General features: G+C 37.7%; 5 protein-coding genes across 7 annotated transcripts; 3 read left to right on the plus strand and 2 right to left on the minus strand.

Annotated features, from left to right (window-relative positions):
- Nucleotides 1–78: 78 nt before the first annotated feature.
- On the minus strand, nt 79–3,826 carry RnrS (ribonucleoside-diphosphate reductase subunit M2). The gene is made up of 3 exons (XM_018103986.3): nt 3,557–3,826; nt 3,137–3,370; nt 79–1,235 (listed from the first exon to the last, which is right to left on the minus strand). The coding sequence occupies exons 1-3, from the start codon at nt 3,620–3,622 to the stop codon at nt 354–356; spliced, it is 1,182 nt and encodes a 393-aa protein (XP_017959475.1). The 5' UTR covers nt 3,623–3,826; the 3' UTR covers nt 79–353.
- A 415-nt stretch (nt 3,827–4,241) lies between these two features.
- On the plus strand, nt 4,242–6,803 carry LOC108653494 (RNA-binding protein 48). Its single transcript, XM_018104003.3, has 3 exons — nt 4,242–4,449; nt 4,515–4,659; nt 4,717–6,803. The coding sequence occupies exons 1-3, from the start codon at nt 4,357–4,359 to the stop codon at nt 4,941–4,943; spliced, it is 465 nt and encodes a 154-aa protein (XP_017959492.1). The 5' UTR covers nt 4,242–4,356; the 3' UTR covers nt 4,944–6,803.
- Nucleotides 4,946–6,633, minus strand: rho-7 (rhomboid family intramembrane serine protease rho-7). Its single transcript, XM_018103990.3, has 6 exons — nt 6,437–6,633; nt 6,145–6,361; nt 5,785–6,079; nt 5,500–5,720; nt 5,215–5,414; nt 4,946–5,145 (listed from the first exon to the last, which is right to left on the minus strand). Exons 1-6 carry the CDS (start codon nt 6,481–6,483, stop codon nt 5,055–5,057), a joined length of 1,071 nt encoding a protein of 356 aa, XP_017959479.1. The 5' UTR covers nt 6,484–6,633; the 3' UTR covers nt 4,946–5,054.
- A 446-nt stretch (nt 6,804–7,249) lies between the features above and the next one.
- On the plus strand, nt 7,250–15,412 carry LOC108653482 (ataxin-10). Of its 2 annotated transcripts, XR_016196916.1 has the most exons (4): nt 7,250–7,359; nt 7,418–8,495; nt 8,579–8,818; nt 15,254–15,412. XR_016196916.1 is itself a non-coding variant. In XM_089260877.1 (3 exons), the coding sequence occupies exons 1-3, from the start codon at nt 7,342–7,344 to the stop codon at nt 8,743–8,745; spliced, it is 1,263 nt and encodes a 420-aa protein (XP_089117003.1). In that variant the 5' UTR covers nt 7,250–7,341; the 3' UTR covers nt 8,746–10,593. The 2 variants fall into 2 exon arrangements, 1 of the variants encoding a protein (XP_089117003.1); XM_089260877.1 differs by lacking the exon at nt 15,254–15,412 and having other exon boundaries at nt 8,579–10,593.
- LOC108653481 (uncharacterized) lies at nt 15,284–17,594 on the plus strand. Of its 2 annotated transcripts, none has more exons than XM_030384695.2 (5): nt 15,284–15,558; nt 15,632–16,309; nt 16,371–16,448; nt 16,919–17,174; nt 17,237–17,594. In XM_030384695.2, the coding sequence occupies exons 1-5, from the start codon at nt 15,378–15,380 to the stop codon at nt 17,388–17,390; spliced, it is 1,347 nt and encodes a 448-aa protein (XP_030240555.1). In that variant the 5' UTR covers nt 15,284–15,377; the 3' UTR covers nt 17,391–17,594. The 2 variants fall into 2 exon arrangements, with proteins under 2 accessions (XP_030240555.1, XP_030240556.1); XM_030384696.2 differs by having other exon boundaries at nt 16,940–17,174.
- The last annotated feature ends 35 nt before the right edge of the window (nt 17,595–17,629 follow it).

The raw sequence follows: 17,629 nt of genomic DNA on the forward strand, positions 1-17,629 counted from the left end.
ACGCATATAAAGCAACTGTTTGTAAAGCCAATTACTTTTTGAATTTCCCGCGCATTTCTTAAATGTGAACTAATTGAATATGTAAATACTATAAATGTTTATTTAATATGTTATGTACAATGATAATTTGACAAAGGTCAGAAAATATATAATGCTTTTTAAATGTCAGGTAATTTTTAGCGATTTTTTGGAAAAGGAATGACAATAATGATTTGCTAAGTTTTGTGTCCACATGTAGTTATGTTTAAATATAGGCTTAGATGCTAAAAAAAAAAGATGGTTAATGATTAAAACATTTAGTAGCTAAAAATAACACCCGAAACCAGCAGCTGTGAGGATTGCGAAGTGTAATTTTAGAAATCCGCATCAAGTGTAAACACATTGTCTAGCCGATTCGACGTAACGCCCATACGTTGATATTCTCCAACTTTCTTCTCGAAAAAGTTAGTTTTGCCATCCAGCGAGATCATCTCCATGAAGGTGAATGGATTCTTCGTATTGTAGATTTTGCCAACACCGAGTTCCACCAGCAGACGATCCGCCACAAATTCAATATATTGGGACATCAATGCACAATTCATGCCAATCAAATTGACGGGCAGAGCATCTGTGAGAAACTCTTGCTCAATGGTAACAGCATCCGAGATAATCTCGATGATACGCTCCCGGCTGGGCCGTTGCACCAAATGCCGGAACATCATGACAGCAAAGTCACAATGCAAGCCCTCGTCGCGTGAGATCAACTCATTGGAGAACGTCAGACCTGGCATCAGACCACGCTTCTTCAGCCAAAAGATCGAGGCAAAGCTTCCGCTGAAGAAGATTCCCTCCACGGCAGCAAACGCGATAATTCTCTCGCCAAAGTTCGCCGCCTTCGATGAAATCCAAGAGAGCGCCCAATCAGCCTTTCGCTTGACAGCGGGCATTGTTTCAATGGCATTGAACAGATAATCCCTTTGCTGTGGATCCCTAATATATGTATCGATCAGCACGCTGTACATCTCCGAGTGCACATTCTCCATGGCAATTTGAAAGCCATAGAAACAACGAGCTTCGGTTATTTGCACCTCCTGGCTGAAGCGCTCGACCAGATTCTCATTAACAATGCCATCGGAGGCGGCAAAGAAGGCGAGCACATGCGAGATAAAGTGACGCTCGTTATCAGTTAAACGTGCCCAGTCCGCCAAATCCTTGGAGAGATCCACCTCCTCCACAGTCCAGAATGAGGCCTCGGCCTGAAGTTGAAATGAAAATTGCAAATTTTTAGTACTTACTATAGCATGCAACAAAACGTAATGCAATTTCCCAATTGTTGGTATCTTTTATAGAGCTCTAATTGAATGCATATAGCTTATCATTCAATCTAGTTAAATAAATATGTGCACAGGTATTTGTCCAAGTGCGTGAGTGAGTAACATTGTTAGCATGTGTGCAGGTATTCATGGATATGTACATATGTATGTATGTGTCTATGGATGAATATCCATACATAGTAAATGTAATATAATATATGGAAGTAGTGGTATACGACTTTCATTAGTCCAGATAATTTAACATTATATAATTATTTCTTAACTCATTGCTACATTTGGTAAATAATTATTTGTGCTGTTAATGAGCATTGAAGTAGTTTAAGGCAATTCCAAATAAATGGGTCTGGAGCCATAAGTGAAGAATGTACATATTTGGCTGAATGGTTTGGTTTGAAACAAGCTTTTGCTAAAAATGTCAATGCACATTTGTAAGTACTTATTGCATTGATGAAGAAATAATATAAACAAGAAAGAAAGCTCTAGTCGAGACTGCTCGACTACGAGATCCCCTGAACCCTACAAGCAACTGATATTTCAATAATAATTAGCAAACACACACGCACACACACACACACATACACATACAAACAAACACACGCACATACACACACTCACATATACAGGCGATTGCGCTTGGGTTGCGCTGCAGTGTTGGCAATATAATGAAAACTTATTTGTTGAATAATTTAATTTCTAGACGTACGATCGTAATGAAACTTTCAGAATGTAATCATAATGTTAAAATGTATGTGTATACCGAAGCACAAGTCTCTAGTATTCGATATATGACTTTTAAAAAGATGAGGGTGAGGGGGTTGATTAAGGGGTGGGGGGTAAATTTTAACAAAAACCGAAATTGTATGACATGCGTCTTAATATACATTTTAAATTTGGAGACTCTAGCTTGAAAGATGTAGGAGATATAATTTTTAAAGTGATCTTCGATAAGGTTTTTTATCGATAAAAAAGTATCGGAATGAGTTATCGTTTTTTAGTGATAAACTCGATCTGCGCGTGATATGTACGGACATTTAAAAAAAAAGTTGAAGTGTCTAGCTCTTATATCTTCTGAGATCGACGCGTTCATACATACGGACGGACGGACGGACGGACGGACGGACGGACGGACAGACAGACGGACAGGGCCAAATCGACTCAGCTTGTCGCCCTGATCAAGAATATATATACTTTGTGGGGTCTGCCACGCCTCCTTCTGCCTGTTACATACTTTTAACAAAACCATTATACCCTGATTTCCCATTTTCAATGGGTTCAGGGTATAAAAAGGTTTTTATTAAAAGTCCAGTAAATGAAATGTTGATATATGTGTTTATATACATATACATTATATACATACATACATGTTTCTTGATAGTTGATGCTTGCATGTTTACCTTACATTGAATGCTAAAGAACTGGGACGGCCTAACTGTACTCTAAGTACACACAGAGCATGTACATATGTATGTATGTTAGCCGATATATGGCGTTTGTATATTTATATAAATGAGTTGTGAATATGTATATGTATATGTATGTATATGGTAATAACCAAAAAGATTCAAAATATTAAACATAGTATGTATACAAACGTCTATGTGTAAATACATGCATGCAGAAAAATTAAAACCTTTTATTGGGATTAAAAATAATGTAATTATATAAATACACATACAACATACATATTATATGTTATTATAACAATCAGTCACGTCTGCGACGTGAGCACTTTTTACCGCGCTTTATCATAAATTTTCCCGCCTATTTCATCAGGCTCTAACACTAACAAAACCGACTTGTGTACATGTGTTGAACATACATACCTTCTTGTACATCTGCCAGATATCATGATATTGTATGGGAAAGATTACAAATCGGCGCGGATTCTCTCTGAGCAGCGGCTCCAATGAGGGATCGAATGGCGCAGCAATCTTATCCACTATAGATTGGTCAGTCTTACCATTGCTGCTCGCTTGATCTTTGGCATTATCATCCGGGGTGATCGACATCTTGCGAACGTTGTTGGCGTTCTCCGTCAGAATTTTCTTGCTTGGGCTCTGCTTAAAAAAACAAAGAAAGAAAAATTAAAAAACAATGTAGACAGGAGAAAGAATTTATAAATAGCCGTAAATGAATTTGCATCGATTTAAATAACATGCAAATGACATCCAATATAGCCACATGTACATATACATATGATTAAATATATTATATACAAACTGTATAAGAACGTGTCTTGTCACCTTTAGCGAGAACTTTTCCATGTTGTCCGTAATGTTTTCTTTGCCGGCTACTTGAGATTGAGACATGTTCTTCGATTTATTTTTTACTAAATCACGAAATAAAAGCTAGTTTGATCGTTAACTAAGTTTTGGTGTACTCAGTTGTAGATGGTTCAATGGCTCAGAAGTTAATGAATTCAGCGCAATAGCACTTTTTCTTTATAAGCAGCGCGCGCATTTCTCGCGTACAGTTTTCCTTTCCCGCGTTCACTCCAATTGAACAGCTGTGCGCACACAACAAGTGAATGGCAAAAAATAGTGCTAGAAAATTACCACACAATTTTATATTTTCCGACACAACTATCAAGTCGGTCTACAGGTGGCAGCAGAGGGCAGTTTAAAGCTTTTATTATTGAACCGTTCTTAACTAAAAATATATTAGAATTAAAATTTAATAAATAAATATGACATATATAATAATCTACATCTACATTAGTGCTTTTGGTTCGTTCGCTAAAAGCAGAATATTATAAATAGTCATAGGTCAGTTACATAGTGAATGATTAACAAAACTAATGGGGTTTCACCTTTTAAAATTATTATTTCAATATTAATAAAAATTTGAGAATATTTAGAGATAAGTTCGATACATTAATATTAATGCCGATATCGAGCAGCAAATGAAGAAGTGTTGTAAAAGTCGCCGATTAGGATATCTTTGATAAACCGGCTGAGCAACGGAGAGTTTAGCTGCGGCATTTGAAATGTTTTTAATTTATTAATAAAATTTAACAATTAACCTTCAGTTAATTAATATCAGTATGGAAGAAACTCCCTTATCACATCATAAACGTCTAGCGTATTGCACAACCCGTCTGCAATATAGGCAAGGACGCGAACTTAAAGCTGTAAAGGTAAGGGAAACGCAAAGCAGAATTAAAAATAAAAATAAATAAAAGAATTAATAAATAATTTGTAGGTATATACGGTTGCTAGTGAGTCGCGGCATATATTAATCTTTGGTGTGCCAAAGGTCAATCTACACTCTGAAATCAAGAATAAACTGCAACAATTTGGGAAACTGCGTTCCTTCAGCTGTGTTAGCAGCGAAATGGCTGGACGAAGTGATTAAGAGAGATTTCTATATTATGTAGTTTAACTATAGTATCTGATGTTTACAGTTGAATTGGAGGCCTTTACAGACGTCTATGCGGCACAATTTGAGCGTCTAGAGCACGCCCGACGTGCGAAACGCCAACTGGATGCAAAACAGTTTTTTGGAGGTATTTTGCACATTTCCTATGCACCTGAAAGAGAGAATTTCCAAGAGTTACGGGAGAAGCTGCTGCAGAGGCGTAAAGAGATCAGCCAACGATTGCAGCGCAATCGGTCAGAACAATCACATTGAAATTGTTTAATTTATAATTTGTGGATTTTATTGAACGCCCTAACACATGATAACACGAGCCTCAAAAGCTGAACGATGATGATCCTCGGTTGATTACCCAAGTTTATATTATTATTTTTGTTTCGTTCGGCGCAGCTCGTGATAGTAATTTAGTAAGCTAATGCGTTTCGCCCACACCTGCGCGCCATAGTTTGCCCAAAAGCTGAAAGACATTGGTAAGATGGGGTTAGAAATTTTAAATGGAGCAAATGCTATTTTTGTTACTACTCACATGCCGAACAGGGCTCCACCTAAATGTGCCGCATGATCAAAGAATTTCCAGCCCATGACGCAGCCGGCAAAATCGATGCCCATGATAACTTTGATTGCAGCTCCCGCAGAGAACGTGACAGTTGGTAGGAACAATATGCTCAATTGCGTATCCGGGTATTGTGCACAGACGTAGGCCAGGACGGTCATAATGGCACCTGACTAAAGTATAGATGAGATTTTAAATAAATGTAAATGAATAAATTCCTCTACTAATACTATTTGTCATTATCTATATAAGACGCACCGCTCCTAGTGACATGCCGGGCTGTCGCGTTCCCGCTTTGTAGAGCACGCTCATCAAGCTGGAGAAGACGCCAGCGCTGAGGTAGACGGCCATAAATTGCTCCTTGCCCATGGATAAGACGGCAGCATTTGAAAAGCTATGCAGCACATACATATTGGCAAATATATGCATAACCGAGTAGTGGCTGAATGTGGAGAGGAACATGGGCCAGCACACAATGCCTGCAGAGTTAAAGTAGCTAATTAAATTGGATAATCCAATAAAGCAGTTAAGTGTGTTATTTACGTGCTGCTGGATTCGATGTGAAGTATGTCATCATCATATTCCGCATCGATGGAACACGCCACAGTCCAAATGCGAGCAGATTGCAAACCAAGAGCGGCGCAAAGGTTTTATCACCGGGCGACAGGGAGTCCCAGAAACGTTTAATGTCATTCTTTAACTGCGACCAGCTATCACGGTCTACCAACGAACGACTCTGCATCCAGCCGAATCGGGCCTGTTTCGCCTTAGAGAGGATCATGCTACGCGTATTCTCGTATTCAACAATTGTGGCACCTGCAAAGCAACCGAGGCTGAACTAAACAAAAGTTCAAATCAATAAGAAATAATTGAAGAGAGCGGCGCATGGAGCATTTCACTTACTGCGCCGGTAAATGCGATCGCCTTGATTACATTGCTCATTGGCACATGGCCGCCGCTATCGCCTGCAGGTGTGATGACAGGTGACTTTATGCTACTCCATCTGGCCTTCTGTGCATGGAAATGACGCACCGGCTGACCTGATCCGCATCTTTGTACATAGAAACTCTGGTGGCATGCTTGAAAACGTGTTGCGCCATTTCCAATATGAAATCGATAACTAAAATAACAACATAGATTTATGAATTTAAAATGTGGGCGTGGCTGTGCCTCCTTTATGGACATCCTTACTTACGTCACCTGTGTTAACCAACTTTGGCATAGCGCACGATTAATAAGCATAATATATTGAAGGTATCAAGAATTTTGCATAAGCTACGGTGTATATATATAATAAATAAAGTGTTTGCCTTGTGTTCGACGTACAACAAAGCTGGTTGACATAAAAATGTTGTTGATTTGATTTATTTCCAATTTCGTTAAACAATTAAGGTTCCGTTTCAATTTTTGCCTGGATTTCGATTTGGTTATTGTCCGTCCACGTTGATTTGTTCTCTGTGTTCTAATACGCCACAGCCGTATAATGTTGGAGGTGTTATGTTGTTTGCATCAGTCACCAGGTTATGTATTTACAAGTCGAAAGCTTGGCTTCAATGTTGTAATTATTTCAAAATATATGTTTATTTTTGTTGCTTTTGTTTATTTTTTGCCATTTGCTGTTTTCTCGTCCGGCTGTTAGTTTTACATTTCGCTTTAATGTTATTAACAGAACCAAAAATTGCTTAATGGCCAAATCTTAACAATTTAAAATTTTGTTAGAATTCTTTTCCTGATATTGACAAATAAAACCAAAATTTGTATTAGCAGGCAAGCTAAATGTGCAAATAATTTACTATAGCTGTTAACCTAAAGCTCAGAAATGCGTGTCATTTAACAGTGCTGTTAACCGGCTAGATACTCGATACACTGATAACAATTAACATATAACATTTATCTGTTTTATTACCTAAGATCGATCATATAAAAGTAAGAGTTGTACTATATCATGCTGATTTTGTTGGATAATTAATAAAAAGTAATTTAATTTAACAATTGTTCATTCGGACTGTTTGACGAATACAAAAATCTTTATATTGTAACAGTTGCTATCGATACTGTTTCATCGGTTATTTGACAGTTCTGATTGGCACTAATACAAATATGGCACATGTGGAGCCGGTAAAAAATAAATATTTTGATTTGCATGTTTATTTAACCGATTTAACGTTTTTTATAGCATAAGGAAACCAGCGAAGTACTAGAGCAAATATTGAAATTAAGCATAACTGAAAATGTTGCTGAAATTACGACATTATTAAAAAACTTGCGCTTGCTACTGACCCAAAGCCCGGAAAGTCAACGCACATTGGCAACAAATGCAGAATTTGCGAGGTTTGTTAGAGATGTTGTATTTAACCCAACTATGCGAACAGAGCAACGCACACTGCATATATTAACTCTACAAGTACTGGCCAATAGCGTAGTTAATAATGAAGAGTCCCAGGAAGCAATTTGGCAAGCACATGGACCCCAAATTGCAGAACAAGCAGCGATAGCTCCATTGGGCAGCTCAAATAATGTGCTGCTCATGATTATGTATAATGTATATATGGGCGCACGTTTGCCTGGAGATCAGCTAGTATTTGAAACGTGTGTGAAGCTGTGGCTGGCCGTCATTGAAACGCAAACGGATTATAATTTTGAATATTTGCATTTCTTGATGGAACAGTTTATTGTAAAGGATGGACGCAGTTGTGTGCAGTGCTATCAACGCCTGAAGTCTGTCGAGGAGCGTATAGGCTTTCTTGACTATGTCGCCCATTATCTGCGAGAGGACAGTCCAAACGGTGAAATCAACAACATATTGTTGCAATTTTTTGCCAAGGAGTTCCGTTTGAAATCCGATTGTATATTACGTGAAACAATTAAGCTGAGGCACCAGCTGCATCCACGCGAAGTACACACACTGCTGCGTATCATAGCAAGCGCCAGCGGCTCAGAAAAATATGCCAAAACATATGCAGCCGATCAGTCGCTGTTCATAAACGTGAGCAGCCTGCTACGCTGCGTAATTGCAGCTGGCAAGGAGCCGGACAGCTGCCTTGATAAACCCATGACAAAACTGGAGGAAGTGGCGCTTAGCTCTAAAATCGATGCAGACTATGAGACGAGAGTCTCCTTTGAGTTAAAAACCTTGCTTGTTCGCTGCACAGCCAATTTGTTGTATGAGAACGTGGCCAACAGGGGATACTGTCTCGATACTCAGCTGCTGCCAGCGCTGCTCGAATGCACAGTCATGGATGCGCGAAATCCTTGTAAGTGTTGTGTGAGGGAGTATCGATTCCTGAGATGTGATCGATGGGAAATGAAATAAACGCTTCTCTTATTCTCATTCTAGTGATGCGCGAGTGGAGCATTTTGGCCATACGCAATGCCTGCTTTAAGTGCCCAGAGGCTCAACAGGTGATAGCCCAGTTGACACTTCAAGGCGCTGCTCCAAATGATTTGCTCAGCGAATTGAATTTAGATTTGGGTGCACTGCGCATCACAGACAGAAAGCAGTAGAATCTGAGCCAAATAAGCACGAACAAGTGGCACGACGTCATCCACATTTGGCTTTTGAATGATGCGCTAAATGGTATGCCAAAAAACCTAACAAAAAAAAAAAATAATAATAAAATTAACAGAAAGAACGAAATGAATATAAGAAGAACGAACAGCATTCATAAAGTCGTTGTCAACGTTTAATGGCGAATGCGAGCGAGCGAGCGTGTGCGTTGGCATGCTGACTGGCGGGCTGTACGATTTGTACACATACATATATTATATAAATAGCTGCCCATGGCTCTGCAGCATTATAAAAAGAGCGAAGATGCCTAAATACATTAATTTCTAATTTTACGCACGCACACACTCACACACAAAGATATTGCTGAATAGAGTGTGCCTGCTGGCTCTTTTTTTTCTGATTTAATGGCGCAATTAAGAAACGATGACGCAGAGCTTCACGACTAGGTCTTGGGGATTCGCTTGCTACACAGCAATTCAGCTAGCCAGCTGCCCACTTAATCTCTCCGTCCAGTTCAGTCATTGAACCAGCCAGACAGTCTAACAGTCAGCAGTCAACCTTGGTCAGCTAGCTAGTATGCTTTTCCATTCAGCAATTCAGCCCTATACTCAGCAGCTAGGCAACTAGGTACATTATGAGCTATTTTGTGAAGCAGACAAGCCAATCGATTATTCAGTCAGGCAACTAGCTAGAGGGCTATTCAGTGCATTTATCTCATTTATGTCTAATCTGCCAAACTAGACCTTTAAGACATACAATACAATACAACTACCGATTGATTCAGCTTTTAACCAATTCAGCCCGTCTTAAAGTAGCTCAGTTGTCTTAAAAATTTAGCAATCTATCAGCCTATTTTACAGAAATTCAGCCAATCTATAAAAAAATCAGGTTCTCATTCAGCCCGTTTCACAGAACTTCAGCCATTCTCAGCAATTAAGCTAGTCAATCAGCAATTTATCCATTTTATCAGTAATTCAGAACTCTCTCAGTAATTTTATAATAATTCAGCTAGCCCTTCAGTACTTAAGTCTTGTGGAAATTCAGCTGATCTCCCAGTAATTCAGCAAGTCTCAGTATGCCTTTAGTTACCTCTTAGTCGATCAGCTTTCAGCTGGCCGCCTAGCCAAGTAAATCTGCAAGTCATGCAGCCAGCCATTCAGCCAGACACACAGCAAGCTAGCCATTCAGCTACACATTATGCCAGTCAGCTATTTGGCTAGCCCTTCGTCCACTGAACTAGTTAGACAATCAGCCAGGCAGCCTGCCAGCTAGCCAACTAGCGCCTGCTGCAGGTGGCCATGCACTGCTTGGCTTTCACGATACGGTTGCTATATATACATATGCATACATATGTTATATATGTAAATTTATTTATATACCCCTGCCTAATGTACACACATATGTCTTTGCTCGCGTTCGTGTGTGTGTATGTGTGTGGCTCTCTTCCTAGCACGCCCGCAATTATGTTTATGTTGCGAGCCGCAGAAAACTTTGTGCGCTCGCAAATCAACGCCGGCGGGCTAAAGCTAAATCTAAAGCGAACAATGGCAGAGCTCCTTTGGCTTTTGTTTTTGTTGGGGCAACCACTGGCGATGGCATTGCCTTTACTCTTGCCTCTATGTAGTCGCAGTCAGTCAGTCTGTGGCAGTGCCTGTGCCTCGAAGCAGCAGCAGCAGCACCAGCACCAGCAGCAGCAGCAACAGCCGCCGCAGCAGTCGCGAGATATTTCGACGGTTTCGCTTCGATTTAAATTGTGTTGTTTAAATTCGCTCAAACCCAAAAATATATTTATTTATTTTAATTAGTAAAAGGCGCGTAAAAAGAAAAGGAAAGAAAATCACAAATTTCGTTCGTCAATATAAACAAAAACTGAAGCAATAAAAAGAAACGCATTCGCATTCAAATCGACGTCAACTATAAAAATTCAGTTGCAAGTTCGAAAGTTTTAATGGTAAACAATGTTGCATTTAATCTAAATATTTGAAACAAGTGTCTGCCTGCACTTATATAATCATAAATCAAAAATAAAAAAAAAACGCATAACAGAAAAACCAAAACAAATCAAAATCAAATTGAGAATTAATTTATGCACCAACTGTTAAACTAATAAACTTAAAAATAATACGAAAATCGCACTAAAAATTGTTTAAGACATTCACAACATTTGTTGTTTGCATAATACATATATATAAATTTGACTAGGTTTTTTATTTTATTTTAGATTTAGGCTAAATATTTTTGTTATGCGCGTGTGTTATATATATATATTATATAGACATATATATCTTATATATATGCATCTAAAAAAATTCCCATGTCAAAACTGTCAATCGAAAGCAAAGTAAAAACTTTCAAGTGGGGCATCGTCGACTGCTTAATGCACGTTCAAAATTCTTAAAATATGTAAACTGAATTCCAATTTAACTTGCAACTCTCGCATTTTGAAACTCAATATTCTACTTATACTTGATATTTTGAATTCACCAAAACAAACATATCTCAAGGCGTAGTTGAGTAAAACCTAGTGATTCTAATAATACAACTGTCAAAAATATTGTTTATTTGGATCTACCGGGCTACATACAATAGATGAACCATACAATATACAATACACGCAAATATATTTAAATACATATATACATATATAACATGAGATGGATATGAATATAAGTACATATGCATGTGTATATATTGTACATAATATAAATATATAAACTGAGAGGCGGTTATTTAAGATATGTATATACAAATATATATTAGCACAATCTAAAGAGAAAGTAAAAACAGAAATCTATGTATGGATACTAGCTCAAATACAACAAACACTTTTTTCCGATCGGTAATATCCCAAGTTTATATATATTTATGAATTTTTAATACTTGGCTGTGATATACATACATATATGAAATTCCAACGCTTTACCTCTAATACAATAGTCCTGTTTTGGACAACGCCAGATCTCTCTACATGCACCTACGATAAACTATACTTAATTTCCAGTTGAGCAGCTGAACAGCTAGACAGACATTGCGCTAAAACCAATATGCTCTACTTGTTGTCGCTTTGTGAACGAGTATAAATAGATATACATACATATATACACGGCAAATAAAAGACAATGAAAAAATTGTTGAAAAATTACGTTCTTCAGAAATTTGTCGTGCGGTCAGTTTTCAGGTTGGTTCAGTTAAATGGATATATATTTATTTATATATAAATATTTTGTGCATATGTATGTATTTATATATGCGCACACACACACACCTCTACCTAGGCGTCAGGAATTTGAATATGTAGACGCAGCCTGATGATAACTGTACAATTCGGTCTAAAAATACGAAAACAAAATATTTAAGACGGATTTTGTTTAAAACAAATGGGGATACTAAAAAAATAAAATAAATTTAACAATAAACGTAAGAGCGACAGAGAAAAACAAGCGATGGACGACTTTGTGATAGCCTGCAGGCAACGCCAATGTGCTATTTCTATTATTCATATTATCAAAGAATTTAATAATTATAATAATGTTACAGCAGCATTAAATTATACACAATAATTAAGTTCATTCGAATGATTATCGATTGTTCAAATAGCTGCCAGATATATAACTAACTAAAATAAAAATAAAAATAAAACAAATAAAATAATAATTTAAATAAAATAATAATGTAAATAAAATAATAATATAAATAAAATAATAATATAAATAAAATAATAATATAAATAAAAAATAAAATAAATAAAATAATAATATAAATAAAATAATAATATAAATAAAATAAATATATAAATAAAATAAAAAAAAAACAACATTAACAAAATATAACAAAAATTTATTATTATAAAATAATTAAATTTTTGGCTATACAATAAAAAATATTGAATAAACAATATTTCACTAAATATATTTGAAACATTTATTATTATTAACAAAACAGTGTGTAAATTATTTACAATATGTATGTAGATTTGCCACTGTTTCACCGCACTGCGACTGACCACCAGGTGGGTTAGGAAGACGACTGACAAAATCCGCCCAGGTGCGCCCTTATATAGGCAACGCACTCACTCAAACACGAGCCTCGCTCTCGATCAAGTAGGCCCTCTTTGAGTTCGTTTCAATCGTCTCTGTGAGTGTAAGTGTATTCTCCTTGACGCAGCTTTGCACTCAGCTTAATTTTACACTCTTCAAAAATGCAGCTCAGCCCAGCGGAGCCTTGCTCTGCGTAAGTTTATTTATTCGTTTGAGTGAGCCATTTTCTGAGTTAGTTTTATTGCTCACTTGCTCTGCCTATGAATTTTTGAGACATTTACTGAGTTAGTTCTGCATTAGATCAATATGGCGCTCAGCTCAGCTTCTCTGAGTAAGCTTAATGCTCCTTAGCGCTGCAATGAGCTCTCTTCTGCGCTTGCCTTAATGCTCGCTTTTAGAAGAGGGACTTTTTTCGGAGGTAATTTTTACACTTGATCAAAATGGCGCTCAGCTTTTGAGCGTTTCTGTGTATTTCTTCCTATGCACAATAATGAGTGTTATTTTGCTTTTTAATGATAACTAACGAAGAAATTACTCTTTTCCAGAGTTAAATTCTATGTTCATATGTTAATTTATCAAAAATGATGACTATATTAATTATTTACATATTAAGTGTTATGTATACTGGCAATAGTTATAAGTCGACCAGACCTACTCAACTATTATTATTGAAAATTGAAGGCTTACAGCTTTTGCAGCTTGTTACATACATATGCTTTGAAGCAATATACCCTGCAATATACATCTGTAATAGGGTACAGCCAGCGGGTGTTTGCTTAAGAACTCTAAACACTTAGGAGATTTTCCCTATTTTTGTGCTGTTTGTTTTTGTCTCTCTTTTAAATGTTGGCAAATGACGCAGTTGGCGGCTTCATGACGCACATGCAACTCCCAACTGCAACAATACGATTGCATATGTATGTGTCTATCTATATATACGTTGTCTATAAATACAACACGGAAGTTGTATGCAACACCACAACAACAACAATAAAAGATGAAAGCAACCATAAATGAAATGAGAATTTAAAATAAAATCATTAAACTTAATATTTTTACTAATGAATATCATTAATTTAATAAATATATATATATGTGTGTCTATGTACATGTGTTTGTGTGCATTTGCAAATTGCTGCGGGTTTTCCCAAAACAGAATTTTCACATTTTTATGATCCATACAAAATATACAAATTCCCAATGTTGACGAACAAAGCATTTTAATGATAAATGTGTCTGCTATATATCACATACATACATATATATGATGTATATGACTATTATGTATCTATATGATATTTGTATATGTTTGACTCGCAGTAAAAGTACTTTTGGGCAGATGACACTTGCACACGCACACGCCCACACCCACGCGCTGGGGCGCAACTAATTCCTCGCCAAAATATTTGCCACTTATGCATATATAGTATACATATATATAATATGTATATATGTATGTTCAATTTCAAAGAAATTCTCAAGAAATTTTATTATTTTTAAAGAAAGCATAAAATATATATTTCAATTTTTTCTCTTTTTGCTGTTTGTAAATGTCTTCACTAATTTGCTTTATTTCTGACAGAAATTAATGAAATGGCTTCTACGTCTTCTTCTTTTTCATTGTTTTTTTGTTGCCAACGCGACGACAGCCAAAAAACAACATGTAAATATAATAAATAAATAAATAATCGTATAAATTCTCCAAAAAGGCCTAAAACGACAGACAAATGTGCATGAAATATGTTCTTTTAAATATCTGGCGAGCCAAAAATAATTCAGACGATCTGATTCGAGCTATTAAACGGATTTAGCTGTCTGCACAATGCTCGTTAAGCATTTAAATTGCAGTTGAATTTTATAACAACTTTTGAAATGTTTTTAGTTTTAGAAGTGAATAAACAATTTCTGCTGATTTGCCAAGTCCCAAATAAACGTAGTTATAATATCCTTACACTTTATAAATATATATTTCTTTACTCTAGAATTTAACGATTGTACAAAAGCTAATATGCTCCGTTTTTCACATTTGCCAACGAGCATATAAAGAAATCTAAATGAAATATAAATAAAAATCTATTTTTTTTGGCGTAAATTCCCATGCGAAAACACCTGCTGAATTATAATTATGACACAAACAAACATACGCTCGCACATACATATACATATGTATGTACATATTACATATACAAGCAATCGTATCGCCTCGTATAGGACTATTTAGAGGCTCACACAGAATATACATATGTACATACATGCATATATACGTTTATGAATATTTATATATATACAGTATAATCTATAAACACTATCACATACACACACAAGTACACCTCTATACACAGCTTGTTGTCCTACGCTGCGAATACGCAACGTGACTTCATTTTGCTTAAGCAGGAACAATTATTTCTCTTCATTTATTTTAATGAATATTTTTCCACAATTTTGTTCTCTGGCATTTTGTACGTAGGAACGTGCCCTGTCCCATGTGCGTGTGGATTTCCCATTGGTATCGCCCGGTGACGCCCGCAAACATTTGCTGAGCCCGTAAGACAGACGCGCACCGCCGGACGTTCAAAGCTCAGACAACAAAGATGAAGCGCGACATATCCACCTCGACAATTGGTCGGGATGAGGCCAGACGTCCCTTGATGGAGGCCTACATGTTCCAGCGCCGTGTGCTGCTCGGCTGCAGCCTGCTGATGGTCGTTTCGCTGATTGTGTGGATAGTGGCGATAGCAACGGACCATTGGATCATCATATCAGGGAAAGAAGGTGCGTAGCAAGCGATTTGAGTACCTTTGAGTAGAGACTCAACTGAATATCGTTCCCTTGTCCCCATTACTAGGCATTTTCATACCCGAATCGCGCCGCTTCTTCATCAACTCGCATTCGGGATTGTGGCGCCACTGCCGTAATACGATCGTGCCGAATGCGCTAAGCAATGCGCAGGTGGTGCGAAACTTTAGCTCCATGTCGTACACCTCGCAGTCGTATATCAACGATGCCAAACGCAACTTGAGTCACATGGAGTTCATTCGAAACTTTGCTCAGGACAAACTGGATGGCTCGGACAACTTTACGGAGCCGGCGCGTCGGCGCATGTTCGCCCATTGGGCGCGAGGTGAGGAGGAGGACTTCCAAATGTTTCGCAGCGCTTTCCACAAGCTGGTCATGTCGACGGAAGCGAATCAGCATGAATTCAATGCGACTAGCCTGAAGCCCATTCCCATCGACCCGCTGGATGTGAATGGGATAATCAAGCGGCGCACCTTCGGCTCAGCGCTGCAGCGTGTTAAATACAACAACACCTGGTCCTACTATGTAATACCGGAGATGGCACAGCAGGCCATATTCAGCAATTGGACGGATTATCCATTGGTGGTTCGACTGCTGGGCACGTACATCAGGGACATTGGTATACCCGCCTTTGTGTTAAACGACGAGCGCGTGATTTTGCTTTTGGTGCCGCCATTGCCACCCAAGAAGGCCGGGCAGACCGCCTACTACAGCTATATACCCTACTGTAAATATACATATTAATATTTTTTTTAACTATAATAAGTATGCTATTCCTCGTTCTTTAGCGCGTTGCAAATACATCGACATGTTTCCCAATTCAAATACCCTACGCAGTGAGCCTGGCTTCGATGATGAATTAATGGGTATGTAAGAGCATTAACAATTCATTTTCATTTTCTCATGTCCATTGTTTTCTTGCCATCGAGCGAGACGCACGCTTCTTTCATCGGCTCTCATAATACGCCATCTTGAGCTTGCTCTCACTTAAATTCTCTTGTGCTCCCAATTGTAACGGTACGTGACTAACATTAGCCTAGTGCGATCGAGCGAGATAGTCGCTAATTTTAGCTCTTCGTAGGCCATTTACTTTTGTTGCTGATTTTCGCTGCTCTCTTGAACAAAGCAAGTCTGCTCTCTCTACCGAGAAAGATTTAATAAAAATGAGTAAAAGGATATGCCACACTCATGTAAAATGTTGCATTTTTGTTGGCATGTAATTTATTGGGTCGAGTAGTTCAGCATGGACGCGCCCAACAAAAAGTTCTCGAAGCTAAGCATGCATCCACGCACACACACACACACATTTATAATCGCAACAGTTTTTATTTGGTAGTGTCTTGGTACGCCATTGCAGATTACATCCGTACGCAAGCTTCCTTTGCCTGCATCACGTTGTTCGTCATGAGTCTGGGCGCGGTCTTCTCCTTCTATACGTTTATGAATCCGCGTTACATGTTCAAGCGATTGGCAGGTGGCATACACCTAGTGGCGGCATCCACAGCGCTTGTAGTGCTGCAGGTGCTGTTCTCTTCAATCGACTACACAAAAGAGAATTTGTTCTATGCCTATCCGGATGGTGCGGAATTAACGTAAGTTAGTCCTCAAAGGAAAAATGAAACACTTTTTAATAATTAAACCTCCTTACTTATAGATATGGCTATGGCGTTTACCTGGCCTGGTTCACGTTCGTAGTTAATATTTTATGCGGTGTCATGTTCCTCTGGTATTCAGGTAAGAAGAAAGGCGCCAAGGCGCCCAATGATGAAGTTGCCATGGCCGATGAGCCAACCATAATGGGCAGATAGTTTCCACACCCACAATCAACAATAAAAAAACCAAAGACCAAAGCAATCCAATACCAATATCTGGATTGGTATTTTGCCTTACACTTTTGTTATTTGTTATATTCTTTATAATACTACACATATGTATAAATTGAGTTATTCATTAATAATGATTTAAAGAACTCGGCGCAATAAAGAAATCACATGTTTACCTGTAATATAAAAGCTGAGTTTTCATTTTAAATGCGCGGGCATAATTA

This window comes from Drosophila navojoa, chromosome 5 (genome assembly GCF_054131105.1).
Source record: "Drosophila navojoa isolate 15081-1374.11 chromosome 5, UAZ_NAV_1.0, whole genome shotgun sequence".
In the NCBI taxonomy this organism is placed as follows: Eukaryota; Metazoa; Arthropoda; class Insecta; order Diptera; family Drosophilidae; genus Drosophila; species Drosophila navojoa.